At 43.6% G+C, this 20771-nt stretch overlaps 1 protein-coding gene and 1 non-coding gene across 5 annotated transcripts in view; both read left to right on the top strand.

Annotated features, from left to right (window-relative positions):
• Positions 1-5225: 5225 nt before the first annotated feature.
• NAP1L4 (nucleosome assembly protein 1 like 4) overlaps positions 5226-20771 on the top strand; it is a 45619-nt gene continuing 30073 nt past the window's right edge. For 3 of the 4 annotated variants that reach the window (XR_013228285.1, XM_077321540.1, XM_077321542.1), the window contains exons 1-7: positions 5226-5414; positions 9443-9476; positions 11244-11305; positions 11612-11711; positions 14204-14345; positions 15570-15656; positions 18260-18391. Coding sequence is in view for 3 of the 4 variants with exons in the window: in XM_077321540.1 (XP_077177655.1) it covers positions 9463-9476; positions 11244-11305; positions 11612-11711; positions 14204-14345; positions 15570-15656; positions 18260-18391 (537 nt within the window). In the remaining variant the exon portion in view is untranslated. The remainder of the gene's footprint in view (positions 5415-9442; positions 9477-11243; positions 11306-11611; positions 11712-14203; positions 14346-15569; positions 15657-18259; positions 18392-20771) is intronic. The other variant, XM_077321539.1, reaches the window with a different exon arrangement.
• On the top strand, positions 15948-16076 carry LOC143831051 (small nucleolar RNA SNORA54). Its single transcript, XR_013228687.1, has one exon. It is a non-coding gene; the product is annotated as a small nucleolar RNA SNORA54 (small nucleolar RNA).

Genomic DNA, 20771 nt, shown 5'->3' with positions numbered 1-20771 from the left:
GGGGAACAGTACATTGTCTCCTGTTAAGTATTTTGGTAGGTATTTTGTCTTATTATTACTAGACTAGGGGCAAAGCCCGTTGTCTCCAAGAATACAACGGGTGCTAGAGCTTGGCAGTGGGAAGAGGAAGGGGAGGAGTTGTCCAGTCTGTAAGGGCATGGGGTTGTCATGTGTGTTGTGTGGGAGGTTGTGGTAGCAAATGAGGTCATGGGGGTGGAGATATGGGTGTCAAGAACCTGTGGTGTGGAATGTTCGTTGATTGTGGGAGAGGACTGACCTTTGGGAATTGTGGCATAGTGGTTACAGATGAGTTTTCCAGAGCCATGTCTTCAGATATGTGAAGGGAAAATCAGACTGGAGACTCTTCTTAGGGGAAGATTACATGGCAACCAATTCCCCCCAGTTCTGCGTTATTTCCCTTCTTGTGTGAATTAGGCCACATTCACCGAAATGCCCCTCTGCCCTAATACACATAGGGTAGTCACAGTACACAGGTGTCCACCCTGTTCCTTCTGTCTCCCATATTTTCACTGTTGGTAAAATGTTATGTGCCCACATGCTTCTTTCATGGTTGCTCCTTAGAAGAATGGATTTTTGTACCCTATTGCTTACTACCCAAAGGAGTCTCAAAGCGGTTTACAAACACCTTTTCCATTTGTCTCTCCACAATAGTCAACCTGTGAGGTATGTGGGGCTCTGAGAGATCTGAGAGAACTGGGAATGGGCCGCAGTGACCCAGCAGGCCTCAGGTGTCTCAAAGCATTTTCCAATCGTCTTTCCCTTCTCTCCCCATAGCAGACTCCCCATGAGGGAGGTGGGGTAGCGAGCCTCACAGGGAAGCTGGCAACCCTAAGAGGAAGACTGTCTGTGCACAGCAGTCTTGACCTTAGTAAGGTTTTTAATACTGTTTTTTGTATTTGCCAGGCCAAGGTTATTTGCCAGTTACTATTTCAGTTACTATGTGTCTCCAGACATTTACTTGTTCTCTATTTAGTTTCAGGCTGTAAATATTTATTTAGATCTTCCTGCACTTTCCAGATTCACAGGACTGATGCTGGTCTGCCTGTCTGCGCCCCAGAATACAAACAGTTGCTGGTAAGGGCTGGCCATAACCCATAGGCCAGGAGGGACACTCCTGCACCACTCCCTACCAACTGCAGGCAAAAATGGCTCATTTGAAGGCTGGACTCTGAGGCATTGTACGATTTTGAAGTCCCACCTCCAAACCTCCAGGAATATTTCCAACCCAGGGGTAGCCAACCTACAGGTGTGGCCTGGAGAGCTCCTGGAATTACAGCTCAGTTGCAGAGTATAAAGATCAGCTCCCCAGGCAGAAAGGGCTACTTTGGACAGGGTTGTGGTAGAGAAGAAACATTTAAGGCTTCCCACACAGGTTGTTGTTGAATTGAAAGACTTGAGGCCTACTGTACAGGGTTGTTGTGCAGATGAAACAGGAGACAAAAGAGCCAGCTTCCTCTGCAGAATAACGCTGTGCAGTTCAAAGAAGAGTTCAGAGAATTCAAAGAAGAAAGACACATGGCTTGGCTGTGTCTAACCCCTGGCCAGAACAGTATTTTAAGTGAGAAGGGGTTTTTCTGTGACCTCCCTGTCAGGCAAATGTTTGGCAGAAGGGGAAAGTCCCCCCCCCTTAAAAGGTTGCTCTTGGAAAGGCCTCTTCCCCTCAGTCAGGGGCTGTCAGAGGTTCCTTTGCAGCAGGCCTGAAGCGAGGGGGAGCACTCTGCAGCCTCCTGCCAGCGGGGGGCGGGCGTGGGGTTCCTTGGGGAGGGGGAGGGCTGGAGGGGGCTCCTGCTGGGCCACATAGCACAGCCGCCACAGCAGCAACGTGAGTGGCATGCTCCCCAGGTCTGAGGGAGTTGCTGGGTTCGTGGGGGAGGAGGAGGGTCGGGGAAGGTTGTTGCCGGCCTGTGAAGCACAGGCACCGCACCAGCGACATGCGCAGCGTGCTCTCCGGGGCTGGGGGAGGGCGGGGGATTGTTGGGGAGGGGGATGGGAGGGTTCCTCCGGGGCGGGGGAGGGCAAGGACTGACCTGTTAGGCAGGCAGCCGCATAATGGCAGCTGCCGGGCAAAGGCGAGTGGGGTGAGCGGGTCGGGAGGCGCAAAGTCAGTCCGAGGGCAAGGTGGCAATCGCCAGCCACACTGTGCGCAGCTGGCGATTAGCGCCTTGCCCCCTGAAGCGCCTGGCGATTGGCACCTCCACTTGTCAATGTGCCCCTTTGTCCATTACAGACAGAGCCCACCTCTACCCCCCTTAGTGTTTTATTTATACCGCTCCTGTGGAGCAGTTACAGATATGGGCCAGCTTTCATTAAATCCTTACTGGTTAGTTTTTGATGACACTGTGGCTATTTATGTTTGAACCTTTTCACATATGAAGTTCCCCATCCCTAAGCAACTTTTCCTCTATGACTCTAGGATACTGTCACTGTTTACTTGATTTTAGAGAGCCAGTAGTGGTTCATGACATCAGCAGCCATTACATCAATCCTCAACAATATGATAGACCTAGTGGTGTACATAGTGACACATGTGCCTCACACTAAGGAAAAGGCCAAAGATTACTGTGCTCAATGAGCAAAACCATGAATGAATGCGTACCCTAGAGGAAAGCAACAACTGGCACTATTTTCACACATGTTCCCATTATTTGGTGGGCATTTCATTAGTAAATAAAGTTTCAAACATTAAGCTCTAACACAGTGTTCTTCAACCTGTGAGTCATGATCTTCAGGTGGACCCCAGTCCCCAACATGCTCAATTGTGAACTCGTCTCAAACAGCATTCCCGCCACCTTTTTAGAAGGACCTGCTACTAGGAAACAAGGGCACCTGGCCTCCACCCTCTCTTTGAACACACTCTGAGAGGAAGACAGTGAGTTATGCTCACTCAATTGTTAGAGGAGTGGTCTGCAACCTTTTTAAGGCTGCGGACCGGCAGCGGTGGGGAGGGCGATTGCCCGGCCGCGTATGCACGGCCGCAAATGCGCATGCACACATGCGGGGAACTGCCACGGATGCATGGATGCGGCTGCGCATGGTGCAAACGCGCATGCGCGGCCCTGCTTCCCTCCCCCCCTCCACAAAAGAAGCTTGCTGGGCCGCAAGGTAATCGGCCGCTTTTGTGGCTGATTTGCTTGTGGCCTGGGAAGTTTCTTACTGCAGGGGGGGGCGGGGAGAGGGAGCCACGGCCTGGTGCCAGGGCCTTCACGGCCCAACACCGGGTAGCAGCCTGGTGATTGGGGACTGGTTTAGAGGACTCTTATTAGATATCTCGGTTCACAGATCAAGGGTCAGGCACTGCCTTCTCACCTCCCCAGCTCTCTTGACTTCTCCCTCTCTTCCTGTCTGGGCTCCACCCACCAGTTTCACTCCGGAATACTCTGGAACAGGACCTCACTGCCTACTCTTCTAATGCCTGACCATTCTGCTAATGGGGGCCAAAGGGACACAGGAATAGGGCAGAGAAACGGAGTTCTGAAGAGGGGTGGGTTGCCAACTGCAGCTTTGGAGGTGCTTGGGGAGAGAGCTCAGTGAGGATGTGATGTCATAGATCCTTAACCCAAAATTTGCCATATTCTCCAGGGGGAACATGAACATTGGCAAATCAAAACATTGGCAAATCCATCACCAATGGAGGTGTGCTTACTTTGGCATAACTGCTGGTACACTAGCATGATGTCTAAGGAACCAGCTGTCTGTTATTTTGCTTAATCGCTTCAGCATAATTTTTTTTTTTATAGAGAATTTTTATTTTATTTTCCAGAGTTAAAGACAGTGAGATACATGCAATCTACATTATTAATACAGAAAAGGAGGGTTATGCTCTTCATTTGATACACTTGGTTCCCCGTTTTAATCCCCTTTGTAAATAGTTCAGGTAAGGGCCCCATTGTTCTTGAGAGGCCTCTTCTATTCTTCCGTTAATTATTAGTGTCAGTTTGGTCATCTTGGCAAAATCAGCTAGTTTATTCAGCCAGTCTTCTGTCGAGGGTAGTTCTTGCGTTTTCCATTTCTTGGCCAATTCTATTCTTGCTGCCGTCTTCGCGTAGAAGAAGAAGCTCTGTATGTGGGTTGGGAGGCACTGCGGAAAAACATTTTGGCTCCCCGTTTCAATCTTAAAAACCCTCTTCTCTTCATTTAAGATTATAGGACTGGCTACAATATTATGGACCGGGAGCTTCAGCATAATTCTTGCCTCCTTTGTAGCTGTAACTTTTAGCTTGTCCCTATCTTTGCCAATGCAAGGGTGGAAATTTGTGCAGGTTTGGGGGTAGAAAGGATCTCAGTGGGCTATAATAGAGTCCACCGTCTAATACAGCCATTTTCTCCAGGGAACAGTCTCTGTCACTTGTAATGCTAGATATCCAGGCCCCACCTGGAGGATGGCAATCCTACATTCCCCACTACCGTGCATCTTTTGGTGCTTGGATGGTTTCTTATCCCAGATTTTTTGATCTGTAGTCTATATTGCCATACTTGGCACTAGGTCATAATTCCTGGTTATCCTCTTTTTTCACTTGGTTGCTGTTACTTGACTTCTTGTCAGGTGCTTTCAGCTCATTGGGTCCTGCGCTACATCCTGAAAGTTAAAGGTTGATTTTAGATCCGAAAAAATCAAAGACCATTGCCCATAACTGAACAGAAAAAGGGCATGAAACATATAGGCAATTTGGGGAGTGGCCAGCAGAAAGCAGGCACAAGGAGGCGTTTGGTATCCCCAGACAGTCATAATAAACAGCGAAGTAAGACTCCCGCAAGAGTGCTCTTCGGATCGCAGGCTCAGGGAGCCGCCAGCAGCTGCAGACCGGGAGCAAGGCACGTCACTCTCTCCATGATGAAATAAATAAATCTTTGTTGGTCTTAAAGGTGCTACAGGACTCTGATTTTAGCGTACTCTTTCCATGAGGAAGCGTTCAGCACAGCGGCACTTACTCCACGTCCATAAGCTTACTATAAGAAATGAAGGGAGTCGGCCTGGCGGGGCCCGCACACCTTTGGTCTTCGTGCTCCGCGTCAAGGTGCCGGCGGAGCGTGTCTTGCTTGATTCGGCCTCCTTGATTCGGACGCTCCTCCTTGTCGGGCCCCAACTTTTGTCTCCCAGACAACCTCCGCCCGCCCAGCAGAGCGCCCGGCGCCCTCGCCCAGACACGCTCCTCCGCCCCGCCGTGCTGATTGGCTAATTCCTTTTCTGCCGGAAAGTCAACATGTCCCGCGTGCGGGGCAGCAGCCGTAGCTAGCCCTCGGCCAATCGAGACGGCTCTTACTGCGTGGTGCGTAGCAGCTCTGGCCAATGAGCCGCGGCTGTCTTCAGGGCGGCGCAGCCCCGACGGAGTCGGCGAGAGGATCCGCCTGGGCGCTGCTCTTGCGGCCGTGAGGGGACGAGAGGGCCGGGCCAGGTGAGACGGGGCTGGCGGGGCATGTGGCAGGCCCGCTCCTTTCCGCCTGCGGGCCTCTTGCGTGGCGGGAGGGAAGGGGAGGCTGCCCCCCCCGTGGTCCTGCCCAGGCCTGGCGGGTGAGGGGGGCAAGTGGGGCGGTCCGGTCCCGGGCGGGCACCATTTTATGGAGCGGCCTAGGCTGAAGAGGTTGCCGGCGAGGCTGCGGGGGGCTTGGAGAGGTGGCGCCTGAGTCGCTTCTTCGCTTCGTTCGCCACGGCCCGCCAAGGGAATTTTCTTTGCTCTCTTCTCGGGGCGGTTCCTCTGTGGGGCCTTTGCTGAGATCCTGCACACGCATGCGTTTGTTTTCTCCCCTCCCCCATGCCTGTTTGTAGGCATGTGCTCGCTATTTTCCGTCCCCCTCTAGCTGTATGAATTCTGTAGTAAAAATTGTGGCCTAAGAGAAATGGGGGTGAAAATTAAAGTCATGGTGTTGGCAAGTAATGGGAGTTTTTTTGTATAACTCTTGTCATTAAAAGTTTGCTCGTTCATTCCCCCCTCCCATGTAGGCCCTGCAATATTTAATTTTCTCGCAACACTCTATGGTGATTTCTCTCTCCCCTCCCCCACTTATACCAAATATACTGCTGTTTTCTGGCCTATAGGGTTGTGATGATAAACTCTTAACAGAAACCATAATTTAATCCTATGGTTTGACCAGTGCAAGCCTACTATTTTGCAGATTCAGGAAGAAAAAAGTTAACTCTTGCATGGTACAAGTTTGAAAGAATCTGATAAATGAAAATTATGTTAAATGTAAATATGCTAGGTTAATGAATTCGATGAAATTTCTTAGACAAATAATTCTCAGCTGATAGTTGATTGCAAATATTTGTTTCCAAGCATTATTACCATCTCTTGTTGCAAAGATGGAATCTTGCTTTAAAAAATTGTGGAAGCTGTTGTCTTCTCAAAGTTAGCATGTAGATTGTTTAAAATAACCACTGTGACTGCTGAAATCCACCAAAGCATATACATGAAGTGTGACCAAAGCATATACATGAAGCTCTGTGCATCTTTTTCTTGATTTCCACTTAGTGTATGTATTTTATGTCAAATAATGTGTCCGTTGTTGCATAACTTTTCCACTTCTTTATTTGCTAAAGAGAAGAGTGAAGACTCTGACATGCATCATGGACAAGTGTCTCATTTTTTAACATTTTTAATGCTTGCTTATGTAGGCATGATTAGTAAGTGATCCCTCTGATTAAGCTGCATTATTGTGGTTGTTGTGGTCATAATTTATGTATTGTAAAGAAAAGATGTATTGTAAAGATCCCAAAATATAGGTATCAAACCCTGGGAAGTAGTTGTGAAAACAAGAAGTGTCTATATTTATGGATGTTTTCTATGAGTGTCACCTCTGTGTCTTGTAGGCTGATCGTATTAATGCTGCAAGCTTCAGATAGCTCAAGAAAAATGGACCAGGGTGTCCAATTTTATGGGCACCTCAAGAAATTGCCCCAATTGTTTCCACTGTGTGTGTGTGTGTGTGGGGGAAATAACAATAAAAGCCCAGCAGAATGTTCCAGAGAATCTCTGCAGTAGAAAGTGAGGAGGTGGGCATTTTTACAGGACTAGCAACTAGCCACTGTTGCAGTGCAAAAACTGAATGGAAATAAGATCAGATCTGTGAAACTGAGGGGGTGCATTTCTACAAGGACAGTAGAACCAGAGCAGCATACTAGTGTCAAGCAGCAGAACCCAGTGCCATTGTGGCAAAGGCCCAACTCAACATGACTGTTGTCAAGCACAGAATCACAATCTGAATGAAGGGGAGGAGGTTGCAGGCAGCAGAACCAGTGCAGTAGTGCCCAGCAGCATGACCCAGTGCCACTGTGGCAGCAAACAGAACTAACTAATGTCACGCCAGAGAATCCCAGCAGGGTTTTAAAAAAAAAGTAGGGTTAGGGTTAGAACAAGAAAGTGAGACCTGTGTGTCCATCAGAAACTAGTAGAACCCACAGCAGGCACTATAAATAATGAAGCAAATTTGCTGTGGAACATTCTTCTTTGCAGGGGTGAGAGGTGGGAAAGGGATAACCTGTAATGAAAGGCAGTGAAGAGATTAGGAAGTTTCTGTGCCAATCAAACTGATTAATAGCAAGTTCACCTTCAGGAAGACCAGCTGCTCAACTGTCCAGGGAAGCAGGCATGAGCAATGTGAACTGAAATGTTGCTTACATAGAAAACAACCTGCTCACTTGTATATTTGTCAGAGGGTATGAGAGCTGGCAGGGGCTCATGGTGATTGTAGTCCATGGACATCTGGAAAACGGCAGCTTGGCCACCCCTGGCCTAGTAACTCAGCAGATGAGTGGCCTGTGACTTATAGGGCTCTGCGAGATACTGCCTCACCATTGCAGCTGCCATGTCATCTGCTCTCATACCTACTGCTTCCAGAGAGGCCAGATATCTGACAGGTCATCTTGATCAGGGGTAATCAACCTGTGGTCCTCCAGATGTTCATGGACTACAATTCCCCTGTCAGCATTTGCACAGGTTGACTACCCCTGATCTTGATGGCAGCTGAGGGAGGGAATGTGTGGGGGGCTGACGAATGTACAGCAACAAAGCTACTTTTGCCCTCCCCCCTTTCCTTGGCTCACATGAACATGCCCCTCTTGGTGTACATGTACTCAACTCACTGGGAGAGCTTGTCTTTCCAGTAAGTTGATTCATCGGTCTGCTGAGCAATCTTTCCCTTGTTCCAAGGTGGCTTGCTATTGCCTGCCTCTGGGTAGTTAGCGACCTTGGACTTCCTTGGTGATCTCCCATCCCAGTACTGACCAGATTTACAGGAATTTCTTAACCCTTTGGGAGGCTGAAAAAGCCTACTCCTGCTTGTTCCTCATCATAGGATTTTCTATTGCTTGTTACTCTCTTTCCTCCTTTCTTTCCACATTGCGGATCCAAACTTGCTTATACAGATGACTTTTACAAAGAACTTTTATATATTTTTCCAGACTACAATATGGCCATTGCACAACAACTAAAAAAGAAGTGTACGCAATATAGTATGTTTTGAATTTACAGTAGACATAACACCAGGAAAGAGGTGTGTATTTCTGGGTGAGGGCCATGCTAAGCATGTGGCCTGGAAACCAAGGGTGTGGTAGCCTGAAAAGTTTGAGTACCACTGAAGTAGACCTTCTGCTGTGTGAGAGGTTGGAGGCAGGCCTCTCCAGTTAATGAGATCATTGGCTCATTCTGCAGCCTTGCTCTTGATACATGGTCATACATGGTCACTTCTGCTCTGTGAGAGGCTGAAGGTGGGCCTTGCAGCCTTTTCACCAGTGTGCACATATCCTGTATCTAGCTTCGGGAAGGAGGCCAAGTCCTCACAAGCTCTTTGATCATGAGGAAGACCAGAGCGAGAGTTGCCATGTCAGACGAGAGCATCTCTATGTAGCTTTTAAAGGGCCTAAGAACTTCCATGGTCTGAGAGATGGTCAACCACTCTTACTGAGTGAGCTGGCTCTCTTCCTGAATTACCCTGGCCTCAGAGATCATGGCAGTTAAGGTATTTTCCAAATATTTTTTCAACTTTGATATAGCCAAATGCACACTCCTACTCTTAACGTGTAGTTTGAAAGTGTGTTCCTCAACCAGAATTGCACCCAGTTTTTAGTGGTTCAATTAAAGCCTAGTAGTTAGCCTTGTAATTATTTTGTTCAGCAAAGTTCTAACACCAACTTAAGTTCTGTCCTGTAGAATGTTTCAGACAAATTCTGTCACTATAGCTTGATTTGTTAGGACAGTTTTGATTTTTTGTGTTAATTATTGGATTGAATGAATGTTGCCAGCATGCAGTTAACCAAATAGTCAATAACTATGGGAAGAGACTATTAAAACTACTTGTAAATGTATTCAGAAATAACTTGTGGTGCAGGTGGCTTTTGGAGAAATAATATTTCCAATAATGATCTTTAGTATTTTTTATCAACATGTTTAAACATTCTTTAGTAAATTTTGGGTGTTTTGTCTTACAGGTGGGTAACCAGCCTTTCAGATGGCAGATAACAGGTAAATTCTCTACAATCAATTTCTTGAAAGTTGTGTATTTGCAAGAGGCAGCTACTTTTGTATACACAAAAAAATACCCTCTTACAATGTATTTGTAGATTGTGAACTATGACTTGTCTCAGGCTGAAATTCTATTTATATATTTAGAGCAATTTTGTTTTAGAACATAATCTTCTCCCTCTCCCAGTTCATAATAGTTCCATTCCTTTGACAGAATTTGCCCTTTCTGAAGTGTTTGCATAAATATTTGGACATGGCTCAATGCAAAATTATTATGTATATCTATATAATATAGCTGTGATACTATCTCACACTTTAAACTGGACTTTGTGGCATTCTTACCAAGGAAGTTTACTGCTAGTGTTTTCAGTCACATTAAGGTGTCGGTTCTCAGAAGCTGTGAGATGGGTTTCTCGATGGAGTAATGACAGGTTGCTCAGGAACAGGCTGATATTCTTTATGGCTTGTCTACCATTTTTGGTTGTTGCTGTTTGTGCTGTAGAATTGTTTTAACATATTGTGATATTCTACACAGAGAGAATATTTGTTTAGGAAAATAAGTGTATGTTATATGTGACAGGCTGTGCAATTATGTATAGTTGGTATATTTGTGATGAGAAAAACACATATTTCTGTTGTATCAGGATAGTAAACTGTAAAGTTTTACGGGTAAAACTTTTGTATATTGTTGGTTTGTATGTTGTATGTTGTTTGTATTTTGTTGATATACAAACTGCACTACCATACTATGTGATTGGACATAGCTTTAGAATGCTGAACCATGCCTTTGACATGCTGATTAATTACTGTTAACTTGGGCAGCTGTCTTCAAATGACCCAATTTGTTCAATGCTTTTATGCTTAGTCATAATTTCTCCAGTTGCCATTGTCTTTTGGCTTGAAATTTTAAGCCTTTTATTGAGTTAGAGGAAGTGTTTCCTGAGAGAAAGAGTAAATATCCTGAAAGAATAGTAACTGTTTGGTATAAGCAGAGTTCAAAATATAAGATCCAACACTAGTTATGCACTGCTGTTAAATATTTAGCCCCTTTCTTCATGGCTTCAGCATTACGAGAAATGTTTAGTCTTTAGTTGGAGTACATTATACAGAATATATTGCAGAAAAAAACATTAGAGAGGTTGACAGATGTGTATGTCTTACTCCATTTTAGTCACTTATTGTGCATTCTTATTCTGTATGCTGCAATGTCCTCCTGTGTTTATTGCTTGTTCCACCCCTGTTCTGAATTGTTTTTAAAAAACAGTTTATTGCAATGGGGAATTGACAATGCATGTGAATATTTACTTGTCCTTTGGCGTATTTGATCTCTACTAAAAAAATTGCATTAGGTCCTATTGCTAATTTGCTGAGTACTCTTGGGCCACCATGCTTGAAAACTCTAATATTCTTCTCCTGTTAAGTTTTTTTGTTGGGAGATGAAGAATAATATTCTTTGACAAGAAAAATTCCTTCAACAAGTTTTTGAAAAATTGTCATGAGAAGTTTTTAGGCCAAGAAACATAGTATAATGGAAATGATGCTACCTTTGTACGTTTTTTCCTCTACACATTGTTGGATCAAGTAATTTTTAAATCCACTCCTCCTCATACACACAAACAAGATCATCTAGGTGCCATGTTAGTAATGAGTCTCAGGTTAGCAGCAAATTTGAAACAACTTGTTAATTTTAAAAAATTATATTTAAAAAAGCTTACATGAGTTCACTACCAACATGCAGTGATATATACTGAATATATTTTCTTGCAGTAAAACAGAAGATGCTCCCTCAGATTCTGTGGAAGCTGCTAAAGGCACAGGAGACAAAAAAGGTAATTTAATTAAAAATATCCTGTATGTACATGAGCAATGAATGTAAGTTAGGGCTGCCTAATGATCTGTTGCAGCTTTGGTGACTTAGTAGTTTTTTACCATGGATATTTGTGACTTAGAAAGCAAGCTACTTTCCAAGTTACCCTTCATATATACATGTGTAGATGCCTGTCTTGCCAGTTAGAACTGTGTGTTGCTTTGGAAACTCTGTACTACATGAATTACAGCTACAACTGCTCACAGAATAAATGGCTGTTAATGGTATAAAATTCAGATTATTTTGAATTTTACTGGCTCTCTTACAGAAAAGCTAGCAGACCAGGTGATGCAGAATCCACAAGTCTTGGCAGCTTTGCAGGAACGGCTTGACAATGCACCTCACACTCCTTCCAGTTACATTGAAACGTAAGTTTGAGAAGCATGGCTTGCCACAGATATGGAATAAAGGGGCTCACAAATGCACTCATCACAGGCAAGTTCATCTTTTAATTTGAGGTCTAATTTGAGTTTGAAGTTGTGGAGAGCCCTTTTTGTGTGTGGCTTTCTTTGAACATCAGAAATGATTGGTATTTGGGGGGTACCTAGAAATGCAATGAAATATGATAGATGAGAAGCCACCCCATGTTTGGGAAAGTGACTGAGGAGCACAGTTTATCCTGTAAGTGCTTTTGAAATTTGTGAAAGGGTGGGCAGCCACCAGAAAGTGGTTGCCACAGGGAGGGCAGTTACAAAATGTTGCAAGATTCCAAGTTAGAGATTCTTCTATAAAAGGGGGTTTCTCTCTTCAGACAGGTGCTCTCAGTAGTTCCAAAGGTGTGATGCTTCCTGGAGTCTTCTGAAGCATCCCCTGCTCCAAATGAAGTGCAGAAAAGGCTCAATTGTTTTTTTACTTTGGGGGAGAGGATGTATTGATAAAAAGGCAAGTAGGCACCATAGCACAACATTGGGGATTACCAAAGTAGAAAATCTTAAGACTTGTGCCAAATTTATAACCTTAGAGGTAATTTAATAAGTGATAAAAATCTATTTTTGGGTACTAGTTTTTCAGCGTAAAAATGGAAGAGGGGTATATGGGTAATAATTATTAATGAGTACAAATTTGGGGAAATGCAGTTTGGTTTGTGGCTGATCCACAAACCAAACCAGGAGGTCTGTTCGCAAACTGAATTGGTCTGTGGTTCTGCAAAACCTGTTGAAAGGGTCCCATTCAGTGGGGTTTGCAGTAAGCCCTAAAAACAGCTGAGCCATAGGGAGCAACTTGCTACCCATTGGTCAGCTGTTTCATGCTGTTTTGTGCAGCCCCTTTAAACTTTGATGGGGGTTGTTAATTAATTACGTTTACATACCATCCTTCCCTGTGGCTCAGAGCGGTTTACATGGGATTACAGAAGTCAGCCCGAAAATCAGCTAAACTATCAGGGAGCAGTCTCCCCACCCGTCAGCTGTTTTGGGCTCTTGTCCAGTCACTTTAGATGAGGGTGTCTAAAATGGCTGCAGAAGGGAGTTTTATATAGATCAGGCCGTGGGGAGAAATCTCCCTAATGGCCTGCTTTGGTCTCTCTTGTGCAGCCCCATTTAAATAGAGATCTCTGCCAACCCAGCTTCGGGCTTTCTTGTGGAGCTTCATGCAAATGGAAGAAAGTGATATGGCACACTGAAATCACTTGCAGCCCTTTTGGCCTGAAAGCCAAGAGGCTCATGGGCCCCACTAAGATGTCTACAAGCCTTTTCAGCATGCTGGATCGTTCCCCCATTCTCCATAGGGAGGAAACAGACCAGCATGCTGAAATTCCTTGCGGCCCTTTTGGGCTGACCCGGCCCCATAGGCCTCTTGACCATAGGCCAAAACCAAGACCATAGGCCATAGGCCAAAACAGCTGCTAGACTTGAAAACTATGGATTGCTTGCCCTTCCGTGCTGGGAGTCCTCTGCTAGTACCTGTCTTGGTCTTACTTTTCCTACTTCTGGCTGCCTCATGCCCCCCCCCCCCTGGTTCTCATACCCCATTTTTCAACCTGAGCCTCGCTCCACTTTTCTCTTTTACTCCAAGGCTGGCTGTTCTCTTTGGTGTGTTGCTTCAGTGTCTCTCCCTGCTGTCATCTTTTCCTCCTTGCTAGATTATCTTGGCCCTTTGTGGGCTCCTGCTGCCTTCTCTAGGTCACTGGTGCTACATTCATTTAACTTTCCTCCCTTTGGATGGGGAGGAAAGGAAAACAGAGAGGGTTTAAGTGGAGGAAGACACAGACCAAAAGTGGAGTGCAGGGACCTGGAGGGGGGACTCTCAGAAGGCATGCAGCCAGAAGCAAGAGAAGTAGGGGACAAAGCAGGGACTGGTGGAGGACTGCCACAGGGGAAGCAGGGTGTACGGGAAGATAAGCCATGAGAATTGGAAGCATCATCCATTGAGAAAGGTCAGTGGGAAACTGAGACAGTTCAGAACAAAATTGGGGGAGGGGAGGCCTACTGGCTGTAATAGAGGATACTGAAACCAAAGAGATAAGTGGCTAAAGTGGGAGGTGAGGGTAAAAAAGATACATGAAATAGGTGAATAAGAAGGGATCTATGCAAAGTGTGAGTTGCAAAGCTCTCATGGGACAGATCTTACTATTCTGGTCTCTCTGGGGGGCTCTCTTAGTGGTGGCCAGGCTGCTTGTCAGCTCTGGAAAGCCACTATTGTGTTTCACATGACCCCCGGGTTGCAAGCCATGAACCAGGCTATTCTTGTGGGAGTTTTGGGTTTGTGCTCCAGGCCATGCCCATCCCTAGTTAGAAAAATATCTTTAGATGTTCTTTGCTGCAAGAACTTAAAACAAGATGGAAGGAGGGATGGAATGGAGAAGTGGGATGGGTGAAAGCAATTCTGCTATGTAAATGTAAACAATTTCTAAAATTTCTAGCTTACCAAAAGCAGTAAAACGAAGAATTGATGCCTTGAAACAGCTGCAGGTGAAATGTGCCCACATAGAAGCTAAGTTTTATGAAGAAGTTCATGATTTAGAGAGAAAATACGCAGCCCTATACCAGCCTCTCTTTGATAAGGTAAGGGCATGTATGTGTGACCTTTTTAATATACCTCTGAGTTAATATTAGTGAAAAAGTGTTTTATTTTCCATTTGATTCACTTAAAGCATGAACAAACCTCATTAATTTCGGAATGTATACTCTGTCATTTCAAATATATCCCAGTTGCCTTCATCAAGGCTGTTGAATTCTGGCTATCTTCCTCTTAAACTGAGCAACAGAATACTGAGGGTAATTAAGGAGCTGTTTTCTGCAGCTATATAATTCATATAGACTTGGATCCAAACTGTTGTTTCTGTAGGTTGCAAGGATTTCTACTTGTGGATCATGACTTTATCCCTGCTCCTGTAGCAATCCAACATGCCCCCTGAAATCCTATTCCTGTGGGCCAGTTCATGAAATCCAGTTCCTAAAACCAGAACTGGATTGGAGATTTTTAGTAGTGGGGGGGGGATTATAACTTCATGGGCAGACCACGTTGAGCCTGCCGTAGTTAGCTCTGTAGCAAGCAGCATTTCCACAGATATGGAAAAAAATGTGTTCAAGCAAAACAAAGATTTTTCAAGGCTTGGCCAACACTGAAAAATAAGAGCAGGCAAAGCAATTCCAATACATCTGAATAACCAGTCTGTAAAGCCAAAAGGAAAAATGCTCTGCTCTTGAGCCTTGGGACCAGCTCAATAACGCTTCTCTACTTTTTGCCAGTACTCTGTGGGGTTTACATAATAATGGAACATGAAGTTGGAGGTGAAGATAGAGAATGAAAGAGTCAGTAAAACTCTTTTGAAAGCTGAAATGGCTGTTATCACACAGATAAAGGCAAGAGGATTTTCTGTGTTGTACTTTGATAGTTCTATTTATCCAGCATCTCAAGTCAGTTCTTCCTCAAATATTGTTTGACATGAGAAATGAATCTTGGAATCTTGATTACGTTGCCCAGAAATACATTATCGTTACTATATCTGAATACATAGCTGAAATAACTACTTAGCCCTGAAATAACAGGATCGTGATGAGAAAGGCAATGGCAAACAACCTCTGAGCGTCTGTCTCAAAAACCCCACATGGATCACCATAAGTCAACCTATTCCCTGGCAGCACTTTCCAGCACCACCATAACTTGCTTAGCCACCTCGAACACACTGTGAAGCCTGTGCCCAGTTTCCTGAAGCCCTAAACATTCCTGTCAGGCGTAACTGTAGGTTCTGATGTTTTTTTTCTGGTTTTACATCATTTGCACAGAGAAGGGATTTTATCACTGGTGTTGCTGAACCTACAGATGCAGAGGCAGAATGGCATAGTGAAAATGAAGAAGAGGAGAAACTAGCTGTAAGTACAGATGATTTGAAGGTCTAAAAAAAAAGAATTACAACCTAAGACGACTGCTTGAGTTTCTTTTAAACTTGTATCAGAAATGGTATTAAAGTGAAGTGAATAATATGTCGATAGAGACCAAGAATATTAAAGCTTGTGTCAGATGTTTCAAATAGTTTGTGCATGCTTCCTTTGCAGTACAGTTGTAGTTATTTTCTGATACATCAGAAGCTTACTTAATGAGACAGAATGTCTTTTTAATAGCTTTGTTCCAGTGCTGTAATTTCGGGAGTAAATCATTATTATTTGCACTGTTCGTAACCTGTTGGCAGCTTTTTCTGCAAATGGGTTCCATTCCAGTGCTACAGTAACACCCCAAACAAGAAAAACCTGGCTATTTCTGCCTGTGTATCTTCTCTGTTTGAGGGAACAATAGTTGATTGTTTTAAAAAGAAACAAAATAACGAAGAGATCAATTACATGTGTAACATATTATTTTAACCTACTTTAGCAGTGTCATGGGTTTGAATTCACAGAAGGCTTGAAGGGATTTCTCATCCATATGTAGAGCACAACTTGCCTGCTTCCTGTTCTTCCATGATAGTGCAAAATACTGAAAAGCTGCTGTTCAGTAGGAGGAGACTTTCAAGAATCACTTGGGGGGGAGGGTTAGAGGGCTGTAGTGAGAATCAGAGAAAATTACTCTGCTTTCTGTCTGCAGAAATAATTGTGAGATTCAAGCCATGTTCTTTTGTATTTGTATAGCAGATTCTCAAAATGTTGCATTTTATTTCTCATTAACTTGTTTCTTGTGCCCTGCTTTAATTGTTCATAAATACCAGGTCTATTTTCATTCTCTGGCTTTCGGATTAGAATCATAGAGTTGGAAGGGGCCATACAGGCCATCTAGTCCAACCCCCTGCTCTACGCAGGATCAGCCCTAAGCATCCTAAAGCAGAACTGTGCTTAAGGTTGCAGTCCATTGTTTTACAGAGTATGTATAGGTCTTTGGTATCTGGAGATTTTTGTTTTCTTGGAAACAAAATGGTCTTGGAATGTGTCTGCTGAAATAATCTTGCTTGCTCAACACTGAGTTTGATCCAAGCATCTGCAAACAGACCAAGTTGCAGAAGCCGTTTTTACAACCTGTCCTTTCTTCTAGCAGCCCCCTTGAAAAAGGGGGTACTCTCTACTCTTCTGTAAGCTTTAGTTCCATTGTAGGACCCTACTTCACCTGTGTGTGGTGGTGGGATTTCATCTTGGTCTCCAGCCAAGTGCTTCCAAACATGTATCTTCTCAATGCGGAGATACCATTGAGCAGTCAGTCCTTTCTAAAGGATCATTCTGTCCTAATTCTCCACAATAACAGAAGAGCTGTCAGTACTGGAGGAGGACAGCTCTAGCAGACACTGACCTCAAAGGTGTGAACTCATTTCATAGAATCATATAGTTGGAAGGGCCATACAGGCCACCTAGTCCAACCCCCTGCTCAGTGCAGAATCAGCCTAAATTTATTGAGAGCCAGGAGGTCATTGCACTGAGATACCTATGAATGAATCTGTTTAATACACCGGGGAGTTCCCATTCCCCTCCTGGGTTTCTACTTTGGTCTTTTAAAACTTCTTAGTTCAAAGCTAAGGTGTTGGTTCCTGTGAACCACAAATAGAAAATAGTTATGGCTGCATATCTGTCCTTCATGAACACCTGAAAAGCTGGTCCTCAAAATCATAGGAGTTCCATAGGTAAAATATCATGAGTCCCCTTTTTCAAAGTAGCTCCCATGCTTCTGGTATCACCCCACTTCCTTTTTCCACTATTAGTGCCTTATGCACCAGAAAGAATAATGGTAATGGTCCATAATTTCCTAATGAGGCTCCAGTGATTCACAGCATCAGTGTTTTGGAGGTTTCAGGAGATAGCAGGGGTAAGGAGGAGAAGAAAGAAGCATGTCCTTGCAATTTATAGAATTCAACTCATGGTGTTTACTTGAAATGAAGTATTTTAGAAAAGGGCCTGATATTCTGATTTCTTTCCTTGTTTCTAAATCAGCATGATGTTGAAGTCACTTGCTTTTGATCATTTCCAGATGTTTTGTCACTGATTGCTCTCTTGCTCACAGAAGGTACCAAGCCCTTGCTATCTCCTCTTGTAAGACTAAAAAGGAGTTGCTAGTAAATATGTCTTTTTGAGGCTGGATGGTACTAACAGCCAGAGTAGTCAAATGTACTAACTGGTTTGAGTGTGTCATTTGGCTGTTCTACTGGAAGTTTATTTCTGACTCCCCAGATGAACAGCAGTAGCAATATTTGAAAATATTTTAAAATATTTGAAAATTCTTATCTCCTGATCATTCTTTCCATCTTTAGCCATCTACCTTCGTTTATTCTGTCTCTTCAATATGTATCATTTGAGAGGATAGTGACATGGTGACATGGGAGAAATTATTCTGCTATGTGCAGTAATCAGTTGATACTTTCTCTTCAGAGTAAATGTAGCAGCATTACTACTGCTAATGTGATAAGTGTTCAGTGTTAAGTAAACAAGATTTTTATACTTAACAAGAAAGTTGGAATGTTTTTGAAAAGTTCCTGACCCAAAATTTTATGTCTTGTTCCTAGGGAGACCTGAAAAATAAAGTAGTAATAGAAGAAAAAGAAGCAGGTGCAGCAGAAGAGACAAATCCCAAAGGAATCCCAGATTTTTGGTTCACAATATTTAGAAATGTAGATATGCTGAGTGAATTAGTACAGGTAATTCACTGAAAGGTTGTTGTGTGGGGCTAATGTATGTAGGTTATGCCATTTCAATTTGAATATCAAACTGCAGTTTGGGAATAAGCAATTCCTTACCTGGAAATAAGTACAGTTTATTCATCTGTCAGATACTATGATTTTTGTATGAGTTTTCCTCAATTTATAGGCTTGCCTATACTGCTTTGTTGTGCTACATCATTTTCATATTTGAATTTCCTTCTTGTTGTCTGATAATCCAACATTAGGTGCTCCTATCTTGAATCATTAAAAGGTAAATACAGGCTGGACAAGGTGCTTACCTACCTAAAACTGCTGGTTTTCCTGACTCCACTGGAGAATCTCTCACTATGCAATATCCTGGTCAGCTTTGTTTTAGGATGGAGACCTTTCTTTTTGCAAATCAGCAGAAAGAAAGAAGGCAGACAGCCTTTAAAAAAAAACATTGAGCCTTTTCTTACTAACAATTATAGAATGTCAGTGACTATAAATTGAACTTCTAGAAGAAATTATAGTAGAAATAAGTAATACATTTGTAGTTAGTCTTCACAACTAAGTCCTAGTTATGCTAAGCACCCTAATACTTTTAAATTCCATTTTCACATCTCAGTTGCTGGATCAGATTGCAAGTACTGCTGATGAAGTAGAGCCTTACTGCTGCTGCTTATTGAACTCCTTCTCCCAGACTAGGGATCAAGGAGCTCTCAATAACAATGCAGGGAATGTGGTGATCTGCAATTGAAGAGGGGAATTTGTCACAAAAGTGCCGTTCTACAAGTAATTCTTGTTATACATCTTGGGATGGAATATGCAGATGGATAGTAGATGCTGCTGCTTTAATAATAGAAATAGAGTGTGTTTTGACTGTTGAGTCTTCCCAGAATGGAATCATGGAAGATTTTATGACTCATAGGGTTGAGTTGAGCAACTTTCAGAGTATACCTATGTTGCCTTCATTGCTTAAAGCAGGAGTAGTCAACCTGTGGTCCTCCAGATGTCCATGGACTACAATTCCCATGAGCCCCTGCCATGCTGGCAGGGGCTCATGGGAATTATAGTCCATGGACATCTGGAGGACCACAGGTTGACTACCCCTGGCTTAAAGCTTCTAACCATATTCATCTAATTCCCCAGAAATAGGGGTGTTGGTCTATTAGAGCCAGAGAAATGTTGTTCTGTGGTCTTTAGTTCTGACATGCTTGTGGTGGCATAACACTTCATTTATTTAATGCTGTAAGCTTTCAGTGTAACAAAAATAATACAAGAACATAAACAGAAAGAGCAATAGTCATACTTTGTAGTTGAACCCAGATTTTAAAATTTACATGAAATAAATTTGATAGTGTCAGATCTGCTTATGAATTCCAACTCGGCACTGAGCACCACAATGTGGGCTCAGTTAACTTCGGTTAATCAGGTGGCCTTAAACAAGGCTTTGTCATCTTTGTACAATAGTAAATAATTTCTGCTTCAAAAAGGTGGCTTTTACTCTGGCCTCCCTGATTCTGAGCATTTAGTGCTCTCAAAAGTTTATTTGCATAAGATGGGACTTTGTCGTTGTGCCTTTCTCCCTTAGTAAAATACATGGTGGTAAGGAAAATTAGAAAAGTGTAAGATTTTCCCACCTCATTGCTACATGGTGTTTATGAAAGTGAACTACAAAGCCTTTGGTAAGCCATATAACCCCCCATGGACTGAGCATTCCCTTGAGGTCTGTGCCCTCCTGAGCAGTTAGTTACAGAACAATGAATAATGAAGTATGCGCAACAGCCACCTTTTGGTAGGGTTCTTGACAAGTTGCTTGAAGCACTAATTTCAGGCAGCATTCTTGCTTCCCAGATGTGCAAGGTCCCTGCCCACAGGGACTGTTGCACTCCCATCGTTTTAAACATTTGGAAATCTATAAGCAGAGAGAACTCAGTTTGGTTGACCTAAATTCTGCTTGCATACAAAGCAGTAGTTCACTGTATGTGTGGATCCACTGCTTTGGGTTATTCCAGTTTTAGTACTAGTAATTTAGTTAAGGTTAGACATATTGCTATATCAATAAGTGTTGGCTATAGGGAAAAGTGTGTGTGTGGGAGGGCTGCGCTTTCTTGTCCAAGCCCTAGTTGAATTGTTCTTCAAAAATCCACTTGCTAAGGTAGGGGGTGGTCAAACTGGCTCTCCAGATGTCCCTGGACTACCATTCCCATGAACCCTTGGTGGCATAAGCAGGAAGGAGCTCATGGGAAAGTGTAGACCATGGCCATTTGGTGAGCCACAGTTTGGCCACCCCTGTTCTAGGGGATGGAGAAGAGCACATCCAGTATTTATTCATGAAATAACTAGAAGAATTCCCAAGTAAGGTACATTCTGTCTCTCCCTGCCTGTGTCCTCC

The sequence above is a fragment of the Paroedura picta genome, chromosome 2 (genome assembly GCF_049243985.1).
Source record: "Paroedura picta isolate Pp20150507F chromosome 2, Ppicta_v3.0, whole genome shotgun sequence".
NCBI lineage: Eukaryota > Metazoa > Chordata > Lepidosauria > Squamata > Gekkonidae > Paroedura > Paroedura picta.
This window is presented reverse-complemented; position numbering and strand designations above follow the sequence as displayed.